The 22169-nt window shown below is 39.0% G+C and overlaps 1 protein-coding gene across 3 annotated transcripts in view; it reads right to left on the bottom strand.

Annotated features, from left to right (window-relative positions):
* The window catches only part of SPATA22 (spermatogenesis associated 22), a 29617-nt gene extending 11064 nt beyond the window's left edge, over positions 1 to 18553 (bottom strand). Inside the window, exons 1-6 of one of the 3 annotated variants that reach the window (XM_064270402.1) lie at positions 18511 to 18553; positions 16705 to 16785; positions 14616 to 14676; positions 14392 to 14487; positions 9356 to 9695; positions 2433 to 2562 (exon numbers count right to left, since the gene is read on the bottom strand). In XM_064270402.1, the coding sequence (XP_064126472.1) occupies positions 2433 to 2562; positions 9356 to 9695; positions 14392 to 14487; positions 14616 to 14676; positions 16705 to 16785; positions 18511 to 18553 (751 nt within the window). Of the gene's footprint in view, positions 1 to 2432; positions 2563 to 9355; positions 9696 to 14391; positions 14488 to 14615; positions 14677 to 16656; positions 16786 to 18510 lie in introns of all 3 variants that reach the window. The other 2 variants (XM_064270401.1, XM_064270403.1) reach the window with 2 other exon arrangements.
* Positions 18554 to 22169: the final 3616 nt, after the last annotated feature.

The raw sequence follows: 22169 nt of genomic DNA on the forward strand, positions 1-22169 counted from the left end.
TATAAAACAGTAATTCACATTTATCTCAAGAAATTATTCAGTCATTCAAAAACCATTTACCAAGAACTGGTATTAGACATCTGTTATTTTGAAGCCACCCTCGATTCTCCCTCCTTCTGGTAATAATACCAGATTTTCCTTTAGAAACCTTCTCCTATGCCATTTTTAGCCATATGACTTGGTTGGGATTTGTCCCCACCCCGAGATCCTTGGCTTAAGCCAATCATCATATTCCATTCCCCAGCTATAGTTCAAGGTTTCAGTGATTGGTATGTTGCCTAGTCAGAAATGATGACATACAAAGAGTTATTTGCTAGTTGCTAGAAAAAGCAACCAGAAGAAACTTATCTAAGAATGTGACAGTGTGGTACAATGATGAGTGGTTTAAAGAACTCTGGTAATCATCTTGGTATCACAGGGGAGCGACAGAAGCAATGTGCAGTTTTAGAATGAAGCCAACACTATGGCAGGACAGAACGACAGGAACCATTGTGTTACTCCTGAGTAGCTGGATTGAGCCTTGCCTGAAGTCAGTAACCCAGCAATCTTTCATTTCTGTTAATTACCCTGTTATTACTTAAGAAACTAAACTTGATTTTTTTTTTCTCAGTTGCAACTGAAAGGGACCTTCTATATGTCAGCATTGTGTTAGGCATTAAAGTTGAATAAAATGACATCTCTACCTTTGATGAGTCTAGAGTCCAGTCTAGGAACTCAAAGTTATTAAAGCACTATGAAAGCTAACCATCAGATATGAAAGCATAATCCTCTTCATCTCTGGATAGGAATGTCTACTGCTATTTATGTTAAGTATTGTGATATTTTAAAGAACTTTCTCCTGGAGTGAACTTGAATAGGCCACCACAGAGAATCTGAGAAAATGGATGGAGCTAGCATGTCCTTTTAATAGCTCAGGGTATTTTTTTTAATTTCTACTCTGCAAATAAAGTGACTCGACGGCAACGGGGTAAATGAAGTGAGATCCAGGGGCATCCTTCAAATATGAAAAAGCAGTTGAGTGAGAAGTCCAACAGGCTATAAGATCTTTAAAACAAAATGTTCTAGCTCTGACAGTGTTCTTCTAGGTCTGGCAGAAAACTGACATGAAATAGAAAAGCATCTGCCATTACGGCTACATGGCTATTGGCGGGAGGTGAATAAAATACAAGAGGCAGATCAAGCTTCAACAAGAGTAGAAATAGCCATACAAGCCAGCTAAGAAATACGCTTCAGGTAGTATTGTTTGCAAAACAAAATATTAATAATAAGAATATGAACACATAAACTATGACATATTCCTGAAATGAAATAGTATGCATTCATGAAAATTAACAGATCTGCATGAATCCCATGGCTAAATCTGAAAAACATAATACTGGGTGAAAACACAGGCTGTATGTTTTTAAAACACATAAAACAATACTATGTATATTTATGGAATCAGATATATATAGTAAAATTATAAAAGCATGGACAGGAAAGATATCCCAATGGTTATCTCCAGAGAGGAAAAGAAAAAAATGGATGAAGGCTTCAAATGTATCTAAAACATGAGTATGTGAATATTTATTATATTTTCTATATATTTAAAATATTTAATAATTTAAATTAAGTATTTTATTTAAACTACGGAAGAAATATATTTTGAATCTTCTTACTTGTTTTTCTCTTCACTCTAGATAAAATCAAATCCCAGAAGCAGTCTATAAAACTCTCCCTTTTAAATATTAAATTAGGAAAACAGATAAACTGTAGGGTATTTACTCATATCACTAAAGGAGTATTTACAACCGTTCTTTCAGGGTATTTAAAATGTAGTTTGATTTGTATATAAAATAACTATTGGATTTAGTGTAATACAGTAGAAAGAATACCAGATTGAGATTAGGACACTTGGATTCTAGATTCATTTCTGCTGCTAACTAGCTCCATGATTTTAGTCAAGTCGATTTTAATTAATTGCCCCACTTCCTCACTTACCTCAAAGATTGGGTTAGACTACCTGTAAGATTTTACTTTTAACATTATGAATCATTACAATATGAATATAAAATATATATACACACACACACATTTATGTCTTAATTTACACAAAAACAGACGAAAGAACTAAGAAAAAATCTTATAAACTGTAACTCCCTTTGCAAAATTTTATTTTTCTTTAAGATCCCCTAAGTATACCTATTAGGAGGCATGGTGGCACAGTAGTTAAGCACTCAGCTGCTAACTGAAAGGTCAGCAGTTTGAACCCACCAGCTATTCCACAGGAGGAAGATGTGGCAGTCTGCTTCCATAAAGATTAACAGCCTTGGAAACCCTATGGGTCACTATGAGTCAAAATTGACGTGATGGCAACAGGTGGGAAGTATGCCTATTGACATTCAAGTAGTATTAATAGCATTATTAAAGTATTTTTGAAGTCTTATACTTACCCAATATTTCAAAAAGAAGGGCAGCTTTCTGTGCATGTTCACGCCAGTACTTCATGCTTTCAATAACCACAGATATAATTCTTAAAGAGTTATCTTTTTCTTTAAATTTTAACTGACACGATGAGGCTCCCTTCTGGGGGAAAAAACAGCATTTATTCTTTAATTTTTTCATCATACTCTTTCATATTCTATATAGAAATTCTAGGTTTTTGTACCCTAGGTAATGGGCAAATGTGTAAAGAGACTTATAAAAAGTTTTGGCAGTTACTTCCCTAAATTAAAGGCATCATTACAGTACATTATAGGAGAAGAAACCAGATGCACTTGGAAGGCAATTAATCAAGAAGAGAACTACTTATAAATGCATTCATTCACTCATTCATTCATTAAATATTATTAAAATATAATGGACAAAATCCTGTGATAAACACAGAGTAAAACACAATTCCTTTCCCTAATATTCTCACAGTCTAAAGTAGCCAGACACATTTGTTCATTCATTCCAAGATATTACAGAAATAAATGATACGACAACTACTATTTCTTGATCACCTATATAGCTATTGAGGGAGCAAGAGTGAACAAAACAGACAAGGTATCTGCCCTCATAGATTTTACAGTCTAATGGAGGATTCAGAAAGTAAACAAATAAATACATATAACAGAATGTCGGGAATCGATACATTAAATGCATAAAAATAAAACAGGGTAAAGTGTTAGAGACACACGGGGGTTATTATTTTAAATAAGTTGTTGAGTGAGGGCAGAGGGAACAACAAATGAAAAGGCCTAGATGAGAATATCCTCCACATTTTTGAAGATTGTTGAGGAATAACGCAGGTGTTAAAATACTAGTTTTCGAGGCACCGGGCATTTCCTTGGTTGGGGGAGGGGACACAGCAGAGAATATCTCTTGGAACATTGTTTCAAACTATGAATAGCCTCCTTCCTTCTCCTCCTGCTGCTCAAGATTCTAATATGCCTCCTATTGAGGATTATGGCCATAATGAGCCATTGATGCTAAGATCATGTCATTCTTGTGTACTTTTAAAAAAGCATAAAGTTGAGAACCACTGTATCAGTCAGATTTCCAGCAAAAACCAGAATTTACCCCCAGATGGGTGGCTCCCAGCTACTAACCAAAAGGTTGGGGGTTCATATCCACCCAGTAGCTCAGTGGGAGAAAGGCTTGAATCTGCTCCTGTAAAGATTACGGCCTAGAAAACCCTATGGGGAGGTTCTACTTTGTCATATGGGGTTTCTATGACTCAAAAATTGACTCAACAGCACAACATTGAAAAGACTACTTACAGACATATAAGCAGAGTTACAAGAACAAACATAGGGTGGTTATACACCCTATGTGTTTAATTAGCAACTATAAGTTGTTACCACTCCTAGGCCGAAAGGACAAAAGGGGCTATAGTCATGCAGGGATGCAGCTACTGCCAGAAACACAAGCTTTAAGCAGGAAGGAAGTGAGAAAACCCAACGCCTCCTTCTGCCTTTTGATGTCCTGCCAATGACTTCCACTGGCTGACCCCTACCAGAAGTCAATAAGTAAGGGTTCCCAGGGTGATGCGGTATGTAGGACAATTCAGCCTCCCAGAACACAGAACAGAGCAGAGGGTGAAGAATATATTGGGCCAGGGGGTGATGGAGAGGATATGGAGAATAACCATGGCACATAGTACATAAAAGACATTTGCAAAGAATAATGAGAGCACTGTGCAAAGAGAGGAAGTACGTAGGTATAGGAAAGAATATAACCACATATATATTAGCATACATGCCATTTTTAGAGAACTGTGAAGAGTATGAAATGGCTAGACCATTGGAGAAGCAGTAAAATACGGAAAGGTAGGCTAGGACCAGATTATAAAGCAGATGTTGGCAAACTATGGCCTGCCAGCCAAATTTAGCCTGCACGCTGTTTCCGTAAACTTTTATTGAAACACAGCAATGCCCATTCAATTATGTATTGTCTATGGCTGCTTTTGAGCTACAGCAGTTGAGTAGTATAGCTGAGTACTGTATTTTCATTCAAATAATGCACATATTTTATGTTTTTTTAAACTACACTCTTAGGCTGTATTTTTTAAAGAAACAAAACCAGTAAAATGTATAAATATATATACACAGAGAGAGAGATTTATATCAAGGAAATGGCTCATGCGGCTATAGAGGCTGTAACATCCCGAGTCTGTGGGTCAGGAAAGAGGCTTCTCCTGATTCATGTAGCCACAGGGGCTGGCGAGCCCAAGATCAGAAGAAAGGAGGGCTGTTGTTCACAGGCTGTGAAGACAGACAAATCCCAAGATAGGCAGGCAAGACCACAGCTAAGCTGCTAGCACAAGTCCCAAGAACCAGACGTCAGACAAACAAGAGCCAGCTGCTGGACCCAGAACGAGCAAAAGCCCTTGAGCCCCTGCGAGAACATCTGCTCATACTCGATGCAGGCCACACACACAAGGAAACTCCCTTGCAACTGACTGGCTATTCACTACAGATCCCATTGTGAGGCTGATCACGCATCAAATTTCAACAGAAGTGATCACAACATTATACAACTGTCAAAACACTGAGAATCATGGCCCAGCCAAGTTGACACACAATCTTAACCATCACAATCCACCTCTTGTCAGCTTGGCTGGCACCTGTACACATCTTCTTAAACCATACACAATCTCTAGATAAAGACAATTATAAAGTCACCCTTGGGCCTAACATGATACAACGAACACATATACAACAGAAAAAGCAATAGCCCTGTTTATATCTTACAGTTTATGAGAAAACAAAAATATTTGAAGCACACATACATAGCAGAAATGCTTGTAAGAATTATAGTCTTCATTTCTGCAACTGGTCACATGGCTGTAACTGGTATTTAGAACCACCTCCTTCCATCACCCATCCTGTATTCCCTTTGCCCTCAGCAAGCACCTCTGCTGGTCATGGTTCTTTGTGTGGTGGGGTGACCCAAACCTTCATTCCTGAAGCGTTTGGGCCATTATTAGTCATGTTGGAATTGGGTTTCTGTAGTTTTCCACTGACTTTAATCACAGGGCATGGTAGCATTAAGAGACACCCTAAGGGGTCTCCTGCCTTCCAGATATACTTTTCTTTACCTCCATTATGTAATATGAATCTGATTTCCTCTTAGTAATCAGGATGAATCACACCAGCCAGTATGGTAACTGTCGATCCAGGGTCATAAGGAGCCCAAAATGGCCAGGTGGCATTCTCAGCTTCCAGGTCAATGGAATTAGTGATGTGTCTCCATATGGGAGCATTCCTCCCTTTGGAACTAAGACCTCTAGACCTGCAGAACATAAAATCAGGGGGACCGGAAGCAAAAATCTTGAGAGTGGGTCGCCACTGGGATAATAGTGGGAGGTGCCACTCCTATTTCCACCCCTTGATTCCTGGACCTATGAATCCAGGCTATGGGAGATACAGTACCATGTACTGAACATTGGTTTAGGGCATATACAGCTACCTGGAGAACACTGCCCCAACCCTACAAGGTACTGCCACCTGGCTGGTGCTGTAATTGTGTCTTCAGGAGGCCATTCCATCATTCTATCAACCCAGCTGCATCAGGATGATGGGGAACATGGTAAAACCAACGAATTCCATGAGCGTGGACCCACTGCCACACTCATTTGCTGTGAAGTGAGTCCTTTGATCTAAGGCGATGCTGTGTGGGATACCATGATGGTGGATAAGGCATTCTGTTATGTTCATGGATGGTAGTTTTGGCAGAAGTATTGCGTGCAGAGAAAGCAAACCCATATCCAGAGTAACTGTCTATTCCAGTAAGAGCGAAACACTGCCCTCTCCGTAATGGAAGTGGTCCAATGTAATCAACTTGCCACCAGGTGACTGGCGGATCACCTCGAGGGATGGTGCCATACTGGAGACTCCGTGTTGGTCTCTGCTGCTGGCAGATTGGGCACTCAGCAGCAGCTGTAGCCAAGTTGGCCTGGGTGAGTGGAAGTCCATGTTGCTGGGCCCATGCGTAACCTCCATCCCTGCCACCACGGCCACTTGGTTCATGAGCACATTGAGCAATGACAGGAGAAGCTGGGGAAAGAGGATGAGTGGTTTCCACAGAATGTGTCATCCTATCCACTTGATTGTTAAAATCCTCCTCTGCTGAGGGCACCCTTTGGTGACCATTCACATGAGACACAAATATCTTCACTTCTTTGGCCCATTCAGAGAGGTCTATCCATATACCTCTTCCCCATAAATCCTTGTCTCCGACCTTCCAATCATGTTTCTTCCAAGTCCCTGGCCATCCAGCCAAACTACAGGCCACAGCCCATGAATCAGTATACATCTGGACAGTTGCTGAGTATTATCCATCCCAGTTATGCATTCTGGAACTGAAGAAATCACTACAGGATGGGTTCAGGGATCCAATGGACCTACTGTTAAGACTGACATGAGCTAAGACTCAATTAATAACCTGACCTCCATATGCCACCACTCTGACTGGTGGGCCCCAGTGACATTTTGGGTCTCCTGGAATTAGTGTCAGTTCAGAGTCAGTATAGAGTAATCCCCAAAATGTCTGATTACTTCCTTCTCCCCAGTGAACAGTCGCTCTCATAAAAGTCCATAGATTCCTCTGGGGAAGGCTGGGAGAAAGATAACAGTGTAAGTGTCTGGCAGGGTAGTGGAATCTTTCCTCAAGGGGAGCTGGCTTCCCCTTCAACCAAGGTTGGTGGTTCTTCAACTTGCTCAAGTTTGGGAATTGACTGAGGGGCCATAACTCTCTATTCTGGCAATTCAACTTATACTGATGTTCACTTGACCTAGAATTCACCCACTTGTACAGATCAAGTAAATATTTCTTAGATTTCCTATCTATTTAACTCCTAGGGACACCATGACTAAGTAGCCAATGCCATAAGTCCTTAAGAGTCAGACTATTCTGATAAATGCTTTACTCCACTGTCCATTATGGTAACCACACCCACTTTGTCTTTGTTGATTGAGCGTTGCCACTTGGCTCCTACCCTCAAGGGTTCCAATCAACCCCATTGTAGTTAGGCATCTTAATTTAGTTAGGGCAGTTCCCACTGCCAAACCCGACTTAAAAAAACTAGCAATCACAGCAGTCTTCAAGAATGCTGAGGCTCCCTTCACAAATTTGTTCCTCACCATCGTGGAAAAAGGTGTGTCCCCTGGGCACTCCCTGTGTGGGTCTGTGAGTCTGACCTAATCCACTCTAGTATGCCAGTTTCCCTAAGCCTTTGGATACCTTCTTCTACAGTACACCAAGGCAGGTCTGGTACTTCAACCTAATTTAGTGTAGCCCACAGTGTAATCCATGCTTCGGCAACCCAACCAAATAAACTATTAGATCCTTTCTTAACTTCTCAAGTTTGGCAGTTGAGTTGGTACGGTAATGCAGTCATTCTTACAGTAAGACTCTGGGTCTTGTCTTCAGCAATATCAGCTCTTACCACAATAAATAAGGCTTTCTTTCAAGACAGTGGAAACTTTGGGGTCATTTATGGAGTGCTTCAGCTTTGACTCTGAAGCCCTGAGCTCATCTCTTTTTTTCACCAGTTTGTCTAGCAAAAGTAGGACCAACCAACAATCTTCTTTAATCTTCTCATTATGACAAAAATTGTAGACAGGCATCATACATGCAATCACCCAGAGCCTCCTCTTTCACCAATACCTGATCAATAGTGGTGATATTTTGCATATTTGAATTGCCACCTCACACCATGAATTAACAGTACCCTCTTTACTTTACTACTGGAAGCAGAGTCATCAACATCTTTAAGGCTAACCAGACTTCAGAACCAATTTAGAAAATTCATTCTTACAATTTTTGTTTATCTAGAACAACTCAGAATAGAACAACTCTTGGTATCAAATGTCTTAGGCTGGATTCTCTAGAGGAGCAAAGCCAGTAAAGCATATAAATGTATGTAGGTACAGACAGATTTGTATCAACGAAATGGCTCACGCAGCTGTAGAGGCTGCAACGTCCCCAGTTTGTGGGTCAGGAAGAGGTTTCTCCTGATTCATGAGCCACAGGGGCTGGCGAACCCAAGATGAGCAGGTCAGAAACCAGGGCTGTGGCTCACAGGCTGTGAGGATTGATGAATCCCAAGATCAGCAGACAAGACCACAGGTAACCTGCTAGCTCAAGTCCCAAGAACCAGAGGTCAGACAGGAGCCAGCTGCAGGATCCAGGACAAGCAAAGGCCCTTGAGCCCCTGCCAGAACATCTGCTCACACTCAATGCAGTTCACACGCCCAAGGAAATTCTCCTTCAACTGACTAGCTACCCACAGCAGAACTATCATGGAGGCGCTCGCATATCAAATCTCAACAGGGAAGTGATCACATTATACGACTGCCAAAATCCTGAGAATCATGGCCCAGCCAAGTTGACACACAATAATGACCATCACGTCACACAACCCCTCCCACATTATATGTGTGGGCCCATTACTTGTGAAAAAATACGGTTAAGTTGCAACAGAGAGCATATGGCCCACAAAGCCAGAAATATTTACTATGTGTCCCTCTACAGAAAAAGTTTACTGACCCCTGTTGTAAAAAACTTAGAATGCCATATGAAGAGTTTGAATATTTTCTGCAGGCAGTGGATAAACTGCCATCATCTCAATAATTAGTAAACAGTGAAAAAGTTGGAACCCAGTAGGAAACTCTAAAACAACATAAAAGAGAGCAGCTAAGAACATCCTCTAAGAAAATATTTTGGAAACAAACACTCTTCCACTCCAATGGAATTGGATATTTGTGCTAATCAAATAGTGCATGCCATAGGACTGATATCAAATGCTCTTATTTAACTTTCTAAATATTTCCTTACCTCACATTCTTGAAAATGTAAATAAGATATTAACTCATTTTTAAAATTTTACCTTGAGAGTATTTTCTTCTGGAATATCATCCAACATCTTTTTCTTAAATTGATTTTGTTGAAAATTAGGCTTAAAGCCCTGTAACGTACTCCTCTTGTCTACAGCTCTCACTGTGACGTCAGATACATTTGATGAATGTGTTTTCCGGAGTACTTCAGTTTCTCTTTGGTGAGATAACTTAGGATGTTCAGATAGCCTTAATTGTTTCTGTTGAGCTCCCAAGCTCATTGGACAGGAATTTATTCCATCATTTGCCATCAGGTTTGTTCTTTTGTCCTGAGGCCTAAAATCATTTCTATCCCAAGTTTTCAAGCTGGTATTTTTGTTGGCATCTGTGTAGCTATAATAGTAAAAAAAAATAATAAAAATTGAAAAAAGAAAAAAATTAATATTTGTTTCTATATACTTTTTCTTAATAAAAAAATGAAAATTTGCATTTATATGGCAATTTATTGTTTATAAACTACTTAGAAACTCTAAACACATCATCACAACAACCCTATATTATCATCTGTTTTTCCAGAACAGGAAATTGAGCCTTAGAGAGGAAGTAACTTATCCAAAATCATATAGTAAGTTACTGGCAAATGCAGAACTCATAGAACCCTGGTCTCCCAACTCAGAGTCCAGTGCTATAAAGTATATTTTAAAGGTACGCCAGCTTTCATACAACAGTGGTTGTCTCTGAGTGGCCAGGTTTTTAAGGGCTTTTCCTTACTTCTTTATATCTTTATTTTTAAATTTTCTACAAAGTAAAAAAAATATATTTCAAGTTAAACTATGGCTTGTGAATGATTTTAAATTACAAAGGAAATACAGACAGACATGGTAGATAGTCATTTGGTTAGAAATTTTGCATTTTTAGTATATAGCTTGCTATATAACCTACTAATGAATCTGTTGCTGCATTTTACTAGCTACCTTAATCTAAGTTAGTTGTATCAGCTGATGAGAACATAATGTTAATAAGGCCAAGACTAAAAAGTATAATTTCTGAAAAACCTGGTTACGAGTTCCACAGGGAAAAACTAGTCCAAGCCATGAGTTCTTAATTCTGAATAGTGTTCCAGAAAATATAACAAGTATCATAAGAGGGCAATCAATATAGCCCATCCCTTATTTGGGAAAATAACCCAAAACAAAGTCTAGGATAAATGTGGTTCACTCATGACCAGGAGAAGATACAGGTTTTATGGGACCTGAATCATATATAATTTGGGAAGCCCTCTTTAAGTAAAATTAGGTAAAAAAAAAATTGGTTATGAAAGTAATGAGAAATGAAAACACGAATAATTACAAGTTCTTAGAAGCCAACAAATACAGCAAACACCACAATATACAGGAAAAAATCCTTTTAGTGTTATTAATAATTATACAGGGAAAATATTTTGTGTCATTATTAACCACCTGATACACCTCCGTAAGAATTTTTTTCCTGTATTGATCACTTCTTCATATAACAATTACATAGTTTTATTTTCAATAAAGAGAACAGAAACATAATTTTGTCTTTCCTCTAGCATGGTCGATGATATTCTTTTTTATTGTTCATAGTTTAGAAAAGTTTCTTTCAACTTCACAATTCCTTATTGGTGACAGCACATCTGAAACCTCCTCCAAATATTTTGCTCTCGAGTTCTCCTAACCTGGGAGAACTACAGTCCTTTGATCTCGCTGGCTGTGCCTCCATACACAGATGCTGCCTCAGCAGCCAATCCAGCTTGGCCAGGTTCTAGACACCCCACCAGGCCATAAGGTCTAGGTTGTAGTGGCTCCTGAGCAGGGCAAGATCTTCCTGCTCGGAGGAAAGGTGGCGTCCAGATGTTTAATAAGATCCCCAGAAGGACGTTGTTGCTAGTACCAGATGGATGTGGAAGTACAGCCAACCACCCATCAGCCCTGCCTGCAGCCCCAGGACCACCACCAGGATATAGCGGGTGACCCCAGGGAGGGCAGCACTTCATGAGACCTGTCCTTTGTTCAAGCTGCTGCTTTATTCTTTGGCCCTTGCCAGAGAACACGCTTTTAAGGGAGACAACGCAAACGAGGCGCCCTGATGGATCATTAAGTTCATGGTAAATTCTGTGCTAACTGAAAACTCCTAGGCTATACATAAGCACATCTGACTGGACTATACTCAATTCCTCTTGTCTCAGAGCAGGAGGAAAATATATAACATCTCCTTAATTTGAAGTACAATATCATGAAGAGTAGATCAAAAATTGAACGATAAATTTTAGAAACTTTTTTTTTTAATTTACACTGTAATCTTTATGGTACCTATTGTTAAAACATTCTAAAGAGAAAAAAATATCTAAAAATGGGCAAGACACAGCAAATTGCTGAAATATAATCAATTATGGGAGGAGTGACACTGTAAAAGCCTAGAGAAAAGCTGGAAAAATGCTCTTCCCTGGAAAAGCTAAAATCATCTAAAAGGGATGATGGTGAAGTGAAAAAACACAGCGACACAAAAGAAAACATGGTAATTATAAGAAAAGAAACTAAAATCTTCTTCCCCCTTATCAAATGCCTGTGGGAAAATGAGAACCTTGGGTTTCAGAGTATTTAAACTAAGGATGTCCAGAAATTACCACGGAGCTTAAAGATCTCAATAAGTTAGAAGTACAACATTCAACTGTGACCAGAAGAACTATACCAACAAGGATGGAAGTGTCAAGACAGTATTCCAGAGGCAAATAAGAGTCTAAAAGACAAGGCTCTTCATTATCTCTGGCCATCCTGAGCAAGGTGATGAAGATTTAAAATTTAGTGATATGGACATGGGAGATCTGCCAGGTTCTTCTGAGATACTGACTTACAAGTATTTATTGTTTGACATTATTGAACTTTCACACAATAGAACTGATTAACAAGAATGGCTGAAAGACATGATGCATGAGAAGAAAACAATTCTGGGTAAATAAGTGCAACAGGCATTCTAAGTGTTCCACAACCAAGAGTGTCAGATGAAATTTGTTTTTGTAAAATCCTTAATCAAGGGTTTTCGTGGTAGTGATGGACAAGGCAGCACAAAGGTTACAAAAATACATCAAAAGAATTATAGGTTTTATCCACCATACATGTGTAGTACTGAAAGGAGTTTAGATATCATCTAGTTCAAATTTTTTTATTTACAGATGAAAACTTAAGACTCAAAAAAAGTAAAATGGATTGATTTTTCTGTTTAAAAATGTGATAGTTATCTTTGGATCAGTGCAACTATAAATAACTTTTTTCTTTATACTTGTTTTTCTAGAATGATCATATTATTTTTACAACGATCCTTTTATCTTAGAAAAAATTATGTCCCTATTTTCCCTTAAAAACAATTTATGGATCTACCTGAACCTGTTTGCCAGGTTGTGTTCAATTCCCAGCTTCTGAAGTCCTCATCTCCCCTCAGCTGAGATTTCTTAACCATATACAATCTCACTTTATCCCCAGAGTCTAAGACCAATCATAGGAGCTTTAGCATAAAAGCTGAAAAATGTAACATCAGTTCAGCCTTGCTAATTGTCCAATATCCTAATTCTGGACATCTTGATAACCTGTCTAACAGCACAATACCTATAACAACGGGAGCTTTCATTGCTCTTGCAAATTCCATGTCTCAAGAAAGCCTAGAACTAGGGTTGCTAGATAAAATATAGGAAAAAAAAAATATATAGGATTGCTACATTTAAATTTAAAATAAACAACAGATTTTTAAGTATCAGTATGTCCTAAATATAGCATGGGAGACATTTATACAAAAGAAATTATTTGTTAATTAACTGGAATTCAAATTTAACTGGGAATCCTATATATTTATTTGCTAATCTGGCAACTCTAGTCAAGACTCTGAACCTAAGCACAGAATCAATTAAAGGACCTTCAAATTACTAATTGCCTGCTTGGTTTTTCAAATGTTTTCTGCTCTTCAATTTTCTGTCAGACTCCAACTATCTGACAGATCATCTATTATTTCAAATTGGAATATCCAAAAGTGGCTGCCTGTCCATATGACAATCTGTTACCTAATTCTCCGTATAACGCCTGTCAGAATGGGTTTTCTCCTAGTATCTGCAGTTGGAACTCTCTTCCAAGGACCGTCCCAAACCACTGAAGAGGCCTGGTTTCAAGCTCTGAACATGAAGAAACTGACTAGCCCTGCAGAACTAGCATGAATAACAAATTTTTTTTAATTTTAATAAAAACATGATTTGGATATATTTATTAACTACCATATAAAATGTTTCCCTCATTTTAAAAATACAGTATCTTTAATAAAAGTGAGGGTGATAGTAACTTCACAGGGTTGCTGTAAGGATTATTAACAATGACTGATATACCCTAGGTGTTGATGGGAAAATACTTGGTTTCTAAAATTATTTCCTTCAATAGTTGCCATTTAGCCAAGAATACTAATAACTAACCTAAAAATAAGCCATGTCCTTTTTCTATCTATTCATTATTTCATAATTTTCAAATATTAAACTTAGATCCTTATAGCAACAGACCAGAAGTACCCTCACGATTTTCTCTGCTGGTCCTCCTCATTTCTCGGGCTCCTAACCTGGCAGATGCAGATGTATCTCGGCCTCCATCTTTCTCTCTTAGTCTGCTCTGTTTACCTTGGAGCCATATTACTGGGGTACGAATGAACAGTCTACTTGCTTCTCAATTTCTAAGCACATTCAACATCAAGATGTAGTGATTCCTGACTCTTTACCTATTGTCGATGAGGTAATTAATGATCTATAAATAAAATCATAAATTTATGTGATAAATATTTACAGAAATATCACTAGAACATGAAGAATTCTTTGGAAACATAATCATTGCCCGATTCATCTTTTTAAAGTTTATACAGCACATTCTCTTAACTTCTTTTATAAAATATAGCTAATAGTGCTCTAATTAGCTATTAAGTATTGAAATTTCCCAAATACAGTTGTTTTTAAGGAAGAGGAGCTGAAGGAAGACAGAAAGCCAGAAAAAGAGGAGAGAGGAAGGATAAGAGGAAATAGAAGAGAAATTTTAAATAGACTCACCTCCAACCACTCTGGTTTCTTTCAACATTTGACTGAATAGACTTAGACACAGAATCTTGACTTCTCAGGGGATGAGAAACTGAATGCGGTACTTGCCTTCAAAGAAATATGTCTTGTTAAATATGAATAGTTTGTTTCCAAATTCATGAATGTAAACTATACACAGAATAATAGCATCAGTTAGTAGCAGATATATACTCATTCGTTTATGTATTTCCACATACCTTGCATTTGTTGTTTTCAATAAAGGAGGGAACTCTGGATTTACAGCTTCCCAGGCCCAATCTTAAAAGATATAAGCAGCATAAACAAAAGTAAGATAGATAATCTTTTTCCAAATAATTCTTTCATACTTATTTAATTTGGGGATTTAAAAACTTGAAGAAGAAAAATCTTGAAGATTTAGGCTTGTTCTTCAATAGCACTTTGTTGTGGAATGTCACAGCTTGCTTCATTATTTTTTTCTAGATGTCTTTCTTTCCCATTATAAGTGAAAATAATGCCTTACTTAGTATCTCTTCCACAGTGAGAATTAGCATAGTAACTTGTACTTTGTCACTGAATTCAGACTAATCCAATGTTTCTCAAACTTTTTTGATCCCAACTCACAGCAAAAAATACATCATAATGCAGAACGTATATATACATGGTGTGTGTGGGTGTGTGTGTAGAGGTGTAGAGAGAATACAGCAAAATTTTCACTATTAATTCTCACCCCTATTATCTGTGAAGCACTCTGGTATTCTCTATTTCATCATACTCTAATTCTTTTCTAAATGTTATTTTAAAGAATGGCTGTACCTCAGCCTGACTAACGGGCCAAGACAAAAACGAGAAAAACCCCGGGCAGTGCAAATGGTTAAGCACTGGACTACTAAGTGAAAGACTGGCCGTTCAAGGCCACTCAGAGGAGCTTCAGAAGAAAGGCCTAGTGAAAGGTCACAGCCTTGAAATCCTAAGGAGTACAGTTCTACTCCGCACACACGCGGTTGCCATGAGTCGGAATCGACTTGACAGCAACTGGTTTGGTTTAGTTTTAGTCCTACCTCCTACCTTTAATATTTCCGACAGGTAGTAAACCTGGTCAGAGCTTGAAGAGTTTAATGCTTCACAAGGAAGCACATTTCCTTAGGAAGTAGCTCAAATTACTATTTTTCAAGGTCAACATTGTTGCTTATAAAAAACTTTTAAATGATGGCAAATTTTTTAAACAGTGTAAGATACATATTCATGTGATTTTCTAATTTTTTATCCATAAACATGGGATTTGTATGAACTTCACACCTCAAATTCCTCAAATGTACAAGAAAATAAAATGATAGATGTAGAAGTAGATTAAAGCCTATGGGTGTACACTGGATGAAATCAACAAGTACTGCTATATATGAAGTTTTTTTTTTTAATTCTAGTTGCATAAGATCCTATTAATAATATTTCTAAAGGAGAGTTTTGATAAATGTAAATATATATAACCAGCATATACCAAGTATATTTCAGAATGTCTGCCTGCCCATGCCTTCTTCCACAGGGGAGTAAGGAGTCAGCAAGCATTATGACCTCCTAGGACCTACCACCATAATTAATTGGTTCAGAGAGGAGAGGCCTAACCACCACCTAAGCCCGGATTTGGGTGGCCTCACTTAAAACCATGAGTTGGGGCTCTCTGCCTCTAGGATTTTAATCAAGAGATACAGATGGCAGTCAACAGTGGACTCAGAAGTACAACTAAAAGGTTCTGTAAACTCCCAGCAAGGGCAATATAGTTTATGCGCTAGGAGAAGCTGTAAGGAGCCAACTGGATGTGAGTAAAGAGCCAACACAGGAAGACAGGCAAAAATGCTACAAAACAGTCTACTTGCCAAGTCCCATAAATTCATGAGTTTCTGTCCTTCCTGAGGTCTACGCTCTTCCGTTTCTCCTGTGTCGATATGCACATTTATCCCTGTTCCTGAAACAACTTTAACCTCTCTGTTCTTTACCACCAAATGCCCGTCACAATATTCGTATGTGTTTTGAAAAAGGAAAAAAAAAATTTTTTTTGCAATGTAGGCTACTCCATTTAAATGCTAAGCCACCCTTGTAAACAAGGAAACTCAAACTCCTGTACTGGAATGTTGAGAAAGAGCCAAGTAATCTCTACATTTGGATAGTGGAAAAAAATAATAAAGTACATTTTCTTTTTCCATTATAGTAAAATAGAAATAGCAATTTTCTACAGTCCTAGTTCTTACTTTCTAAAAATACTTACCTTACCCATTTTCTTACCTGTTGGTAAAGGAGGGAAATCATAACTGTCAGAAGCAGTACTGATACCTGGGTCATTTTTAAGGGGATTAGAAGTTAACGGCTGTCTGTTCCTCTTTTTCTGATTGAACAATGGTACAGGCAAACAGCCTAAATTGAACATACCAATAAATTAGGACATAACAAGCAAATAGATCGTTACAAAATAATTACTAGTATGTAATAATTTACTGTTTGAATTTGTCTATTTTTTATATGCCAATTTTATATTACAGATATATTTCTATATCTTTCGACTGCTTTTTATACGCTTTTTAGAGTATATTTTTTTATTTATCCTGAATAGTCTCATTTATCTCTGTAAAGTCTTTCATTATTCCACCATAACATTTGCTCTCATTAACTCTTGATTTGGAAGTAATTCCCAGCTCCTCCCTCATCCGCTAGCCCTTTCCAAACCCACTTTTTGTTTTCCTTACTTCCCTCTTCTGTGCTTGCCTATTACCATCTCAACTAGGGGAAAACCTTCAAGTACAATGAAGTGAGGGACAGCCACACTTGTGCTTTCCAAAACCCTAACCTATCTTTGGACTTTGGTAGCACACCCTTTAAGGTCATGGTTCTCAACCTGCTTAACATGCAGGTTCCTGGAAACACATCCTTACAGATTCCATTTAAAAAGATTTGGTCTAGAACCCAAATTATACAGTTCTAACACACTCCTCAGGTGTCTGTAACACATATGATCCGCAGATCATTTTGAGAATGCCCTAGAGAGTGGTAATATGCAGCCCAGAAGAAAATAACTAGTACTAACAAACCCTCCAGATGGAAGACGTAGGTCTCAAGTCACGCCAAAAGTCAGAATTTATAAACTTTAATACTGGAAAGGAACTCAGAGGAAAAAGAAGTCCAAAAAGCTTGTCCATTGTCATAGAGCAAGTCAGTGGAAGAACTCAGATTAGGACCCAAGCTTCCTAAATCTCAGTTCAGATCTTTTGCCACTATACCACGCTCTAGCTGGTCCACCACCGCTTGTACTACAGGAGAATGCGGGCTCTGTGATCAGCTCTCTGATGAAAGGCTGGGAGAATGATGTGGGTCCTGGAATCAGATTGCCTGAGTTTGAATTACAACTTTAAGGTATAGAAACATCGAACTGGGTTTGAATTACAACTTCAAAACATAAACTTGGGCAATTTCTCTAAACTCTTTGAGCCAATATTCCAAACACTGAGATGGAGGGTAGCATAGTGATTAAGAGCTTGGACCCTAGAGCCAGATTCCTAGGTGCAAACCCCAGCCCTGCCACTATTAGATTATTTATTTAAACTTTCTGTGTATCAGGTTCTCATCTGGATGAGATATGGGATGATAATAATAATATTTATCTCAGAGGGGTGGTACAAAAATTAAATGAATATGTATAGTTAGATGTCTAGAATACAGTACATATACCACAAATATCTATATGCACATAATTACATAATCCTTATACTAATAAAATGGTAAAGCAGAGACGGTAGAGGGAGCTATTAGGAAAATAGAAGTGCTTCTGGAAATATTTTGAATAAGTAATTCACAAATACAAAGAAATCTATTTTTTTGTTTCCAGCTTAAAATCACAGAGCAACCCAGGCACATGCGGTGCATAGAAAAATCACTAGAGTAGATCCAAGAAATTTTGATTCTACCGCCACCTCTGCCACTAAATGTTTTACCTTGAGTAAGTCATTTAATTTCCTTGAACCTAAAAAAAAATAGAGGCTAGACTCGTTCGAACTTTTTAAGTGTCTTTCAAAATATTCCATCTGTAAACTATACAAGCTGCATACAGTATATCAAAATATAGAAAAATTAAAATTTGTTCAATACCTGCTGTACTTCGAGTTGAACTGACATTTAAGTTTCTTTTCATTTCCAATACCAAGGTCTATTATTTTTTTCCTGAGCCCTCCAAATTTACAACACGAGGTTGTTTGACTAAACCTTCAAAGAAAAAAATCTTTTAACTCCTATTATATGAACAGTAATGAACTACAACACTGGCACACTTATAGGCTTACAAGTCCAGAAACAAAACTTACATTATTGAACCAGACATGAGAGAGCATACCCTGAGTCCCACTTTAAAACACTGTGCAGATTATCTGCTTTGGCCATTAGCTTGAGACCCCTGAATGGTATAATATCCAGGACTAAAGCCTCACTTAATATTCAGAATAACTGTTATAACATTTCCATTCAGTTTCTATAATTTCAACAAATGAAACAAGTATTTTTTTCCTTCACAACAGAATTTGTTGTAGTTTTTTCCACATTTAGCCTCTTAATGTATTTCAATTCCAATTTAATTCAATAAACATCTATTGTGTGAAAAAAAAAAAAGGCAACATGTAAATCTAAATAAGGTCATTACCGTTCCCAAATTCACTATCCAATGAGACAAAGAGATGGAAATACAAGTAATAATGCCAACCAGACTGAGGTAAATACTAATTCCTAAATATCGTTTACAGAAATAAAACTTGGGCAGCATGAGGTCAGGGACTGCTTCTGCTTTGTTTCCAAATCTTGGGCTTTATCCTGGAGATCGAGTATAAAATATTTATACTTTAGAAAATATTCTTGGTGTCATTCTAGCGACCAAAACAGATTATACGACTTTTCCTCAAAATAGTAAAACCAAAGTAATTCACCTAAGGGGAAGATGGGGGTGTGAGGTAAGGCTGTCCAAGGACTATTACGTTTCTGAATATCATGCAAACAAAGGCAAAACAACAAAAAAGTGCAATATCCTCCCCCTGAACCAATGACCCAGAGGCAGGGATCCTGAGTTACCTCCCACCCCAGCTTCCAATTAGACCCAAGTAGCTTCGTTTATGCGATCGGTGGACTTGATGTAAAAAAAAGTTTACTCTACGCATATATGTAAAGAGAGGCAGAGAGCCGTGAAGTCAGTGGCCTCAGATGGAGGCCAAAAAAGAAAGAAAGAAAAAAAAAAAACCCACTGCCATCGAGTGATTCCGACTCCTGGCAACCCTACATGACAGAGTAGAATGGCCCCATAGGGTTTCCAAGGAAAGCTTGATGGATTCAAACTGCCGACCTTATCTGGTTAGCAGCTGTAGCTATTAACCACTACGTCACCAGGGTTTCCCAGGGGGGCTTAATTTGGCCCCTTTTGGGGAAAAAAAGCTCCAAAGAGGTTGAGGGTCAGTCCAGTCAGGGCCTGTATTCTCATCCAGCAACCTCCTCTCCCAGGGCTAGAGGGCTGTTTGGGAACTAGGGTGAAGGCACCGTTTTTCCCTTCTTGGTCCTCCTGCCAACACAACACGCAACTTCAACCTTCAGTTTCCCTCACCTCCCTCAACCGTCAACGGTCGGAAAGATCGCCCAGTCAGCCGCCACTTGCCTCCTGGCTTCCGGAAATGCACAGGAAATCGGGACGTGCGCAGGCGCACTTTGAACCCGCGCAGGCCCGCCTCAATTCTGCGCAGGCGCAGAAGCAGCCACCACCGCGTTGGAGCTTGGCGCGTGGGCCTGATGGTGTAGCGTTCTCAGCGGGGGTGTCCCCCCAAACTCCGCTGAGGGAAGTCAGGCAGGGGGAAAAGACACTTGCCCCCTCACCCAGGATCGATAACAGTAACGCACATCCCCTTATGTTCTCACACCTAGAGGTACGCGGTGCATAATGGCGCTACTAAAGAGGAAAGACGGGAAGAGCCAGTTCCCAGTCACCACTGAGGCGATGACGTAGCTCCTGCCCAGCCTAGCCTCTGCCTCAGCTTTGTCAGAAAATAGTGCCCCGGCCTGGCCATACAACATGTTCCCTGTACTCCATGGTCATTTCTTAGGTTCTAGACGCCAGTTTTGAAAATGGTGGTGGCAACCCAAAGTGTGTCTAGTAGAGAATGGCTCAAAGGCCACAGGCATCACAACCACCAGGTATTTCGTTTGGTTCAGCCGAGTTTCTGGGTCAGATCAGTCTGACAGAGAATTACCAGAAAGCCAGTGGCAGAGCTGAGCCCTGGACTTAGATGACAGCCGTGCAAGACGGAGCAGTCAGTGAGGGCGGCCAGGGCTGCCAGAGCTCAGGGGAGGAAATGACCACCTGTGCCTCAGGGGTGAGGAGCCCCGACTGAGGAAACAGAATGGTGGTGCCTGAGAGTTCTGATCTCTGAGGCAGTCTGAGGCTGACAGACTGCCTCGTCCTGGCCTTCTCTAAACCTACGTTTCTCTCAGTAAAATAGGGATAGTAATATTTACTTAATGCCCATACAAATACTAAAAGAGAAAATGGGCAGTCCCTGGCACACAGTAAGTGCTCAACAAACGTTAGCCCTTGTAATAGTAGCTACCATTTATTGAATACTTACTGTGGGTCATGGAGTCCCTGGGTGATGCAAACAGTTAAGAGCTTGGCTATTAGCCAGAAGGTTGGAGGCTTGAGTACACCCAGAGATGCCTCAGAATAAAGGCCTGGCAATCTGCTTCTGAAAAATCAGCCCCTGAAAACCCTATGAAGCACAGTTCTTCGCCATGAGTCAGAACTGGGGAACTGGTTTGGATTGGTTGGTTTCCTACTATGGGCTGGGTATAGTAATTCTAGTTCTGTCTGAGTTCATAGGCCATGTTTTGTTACCATATCTTCTGACCATTTTGAAGGCTGTGGTGGATGAAGGAGGGAGCGGGCTCAGAGACAAATGGTGTTAGTAAAGGCCTAAGACTGTGAAAACATGACATGTATAAGTAGCTTTGTTTTTTGTTTTTTTTGGAAATTAGGTCAAATAAAAAAAATATTAGAAGATATGATTATAGGTAGGTTGAGACCAGATGATAGAGGACCTTGAATGCCATCCTAAAGAAAAAGCTTTGAAGGAATAGGGTCACCTTTTATGTGGAAAAGAGAAGACTTCAGGCAATAAAATATCTGAAAAGACTTGTTATTCGTCATAGCTCTGCAAAGAAGACCCAAAATGAATAGAAGTTCCAAGGAACATACCTTGACCTGATACATACATTAAAAAAAAAATCCTTATGCTACTATGCTACCTGTGTTACATTTAAAAGATATAGACATGAAAAACGTGGAATCTCTGCCAGCAGTTTAGAAACATATCTACTCTATCCGTATCTTCTTCTGGTTATCATTTATTTCTACCTAGAAAATTGGTCAGAATGGGCTATAGCAATAGGGCCATAACCCATTGCCATCAATTCGATTCTGACTCATAGTAACCCAGTAGGACAGAGTAGAACTGCCCCATAGGGTTTCCAAGGAGCAGCTGATGGATTTCAACTGCTGATCTTTTGGTTAGCAGCTGAGCTCTTACCCACTTCGCCACGAGGGCTCCAAAGTACTGAAAGCAGTTTGATGATACGATTTCTGGACAACCACATTATGTACAAGGCACTTTAATATGAGAAAGAAGACCCTACTTATCCCCCCTACCATATTTTTTTGGGTCAACCCCACCTTGAATTTCTCTTCTTCAAAATTTCTGGCGTCAATCTATTGCACAGCCATGACT

This window comes from Loxodonta africana, chromosome 18, assembly GCF_030014295.1.
Source record: "Loxodonta africana isolate mLoxAfr1 chromosome 18, mLoxAfr1.hap2, whole genome shotgun sequence".
In the NCBI taxonomy this organism is placed as follows: Eukaryota; Metazoa; Chordata; class Mammalia; order Proboscidea; family Elephantidae; genus Loxodonta; species Loxodonta africana.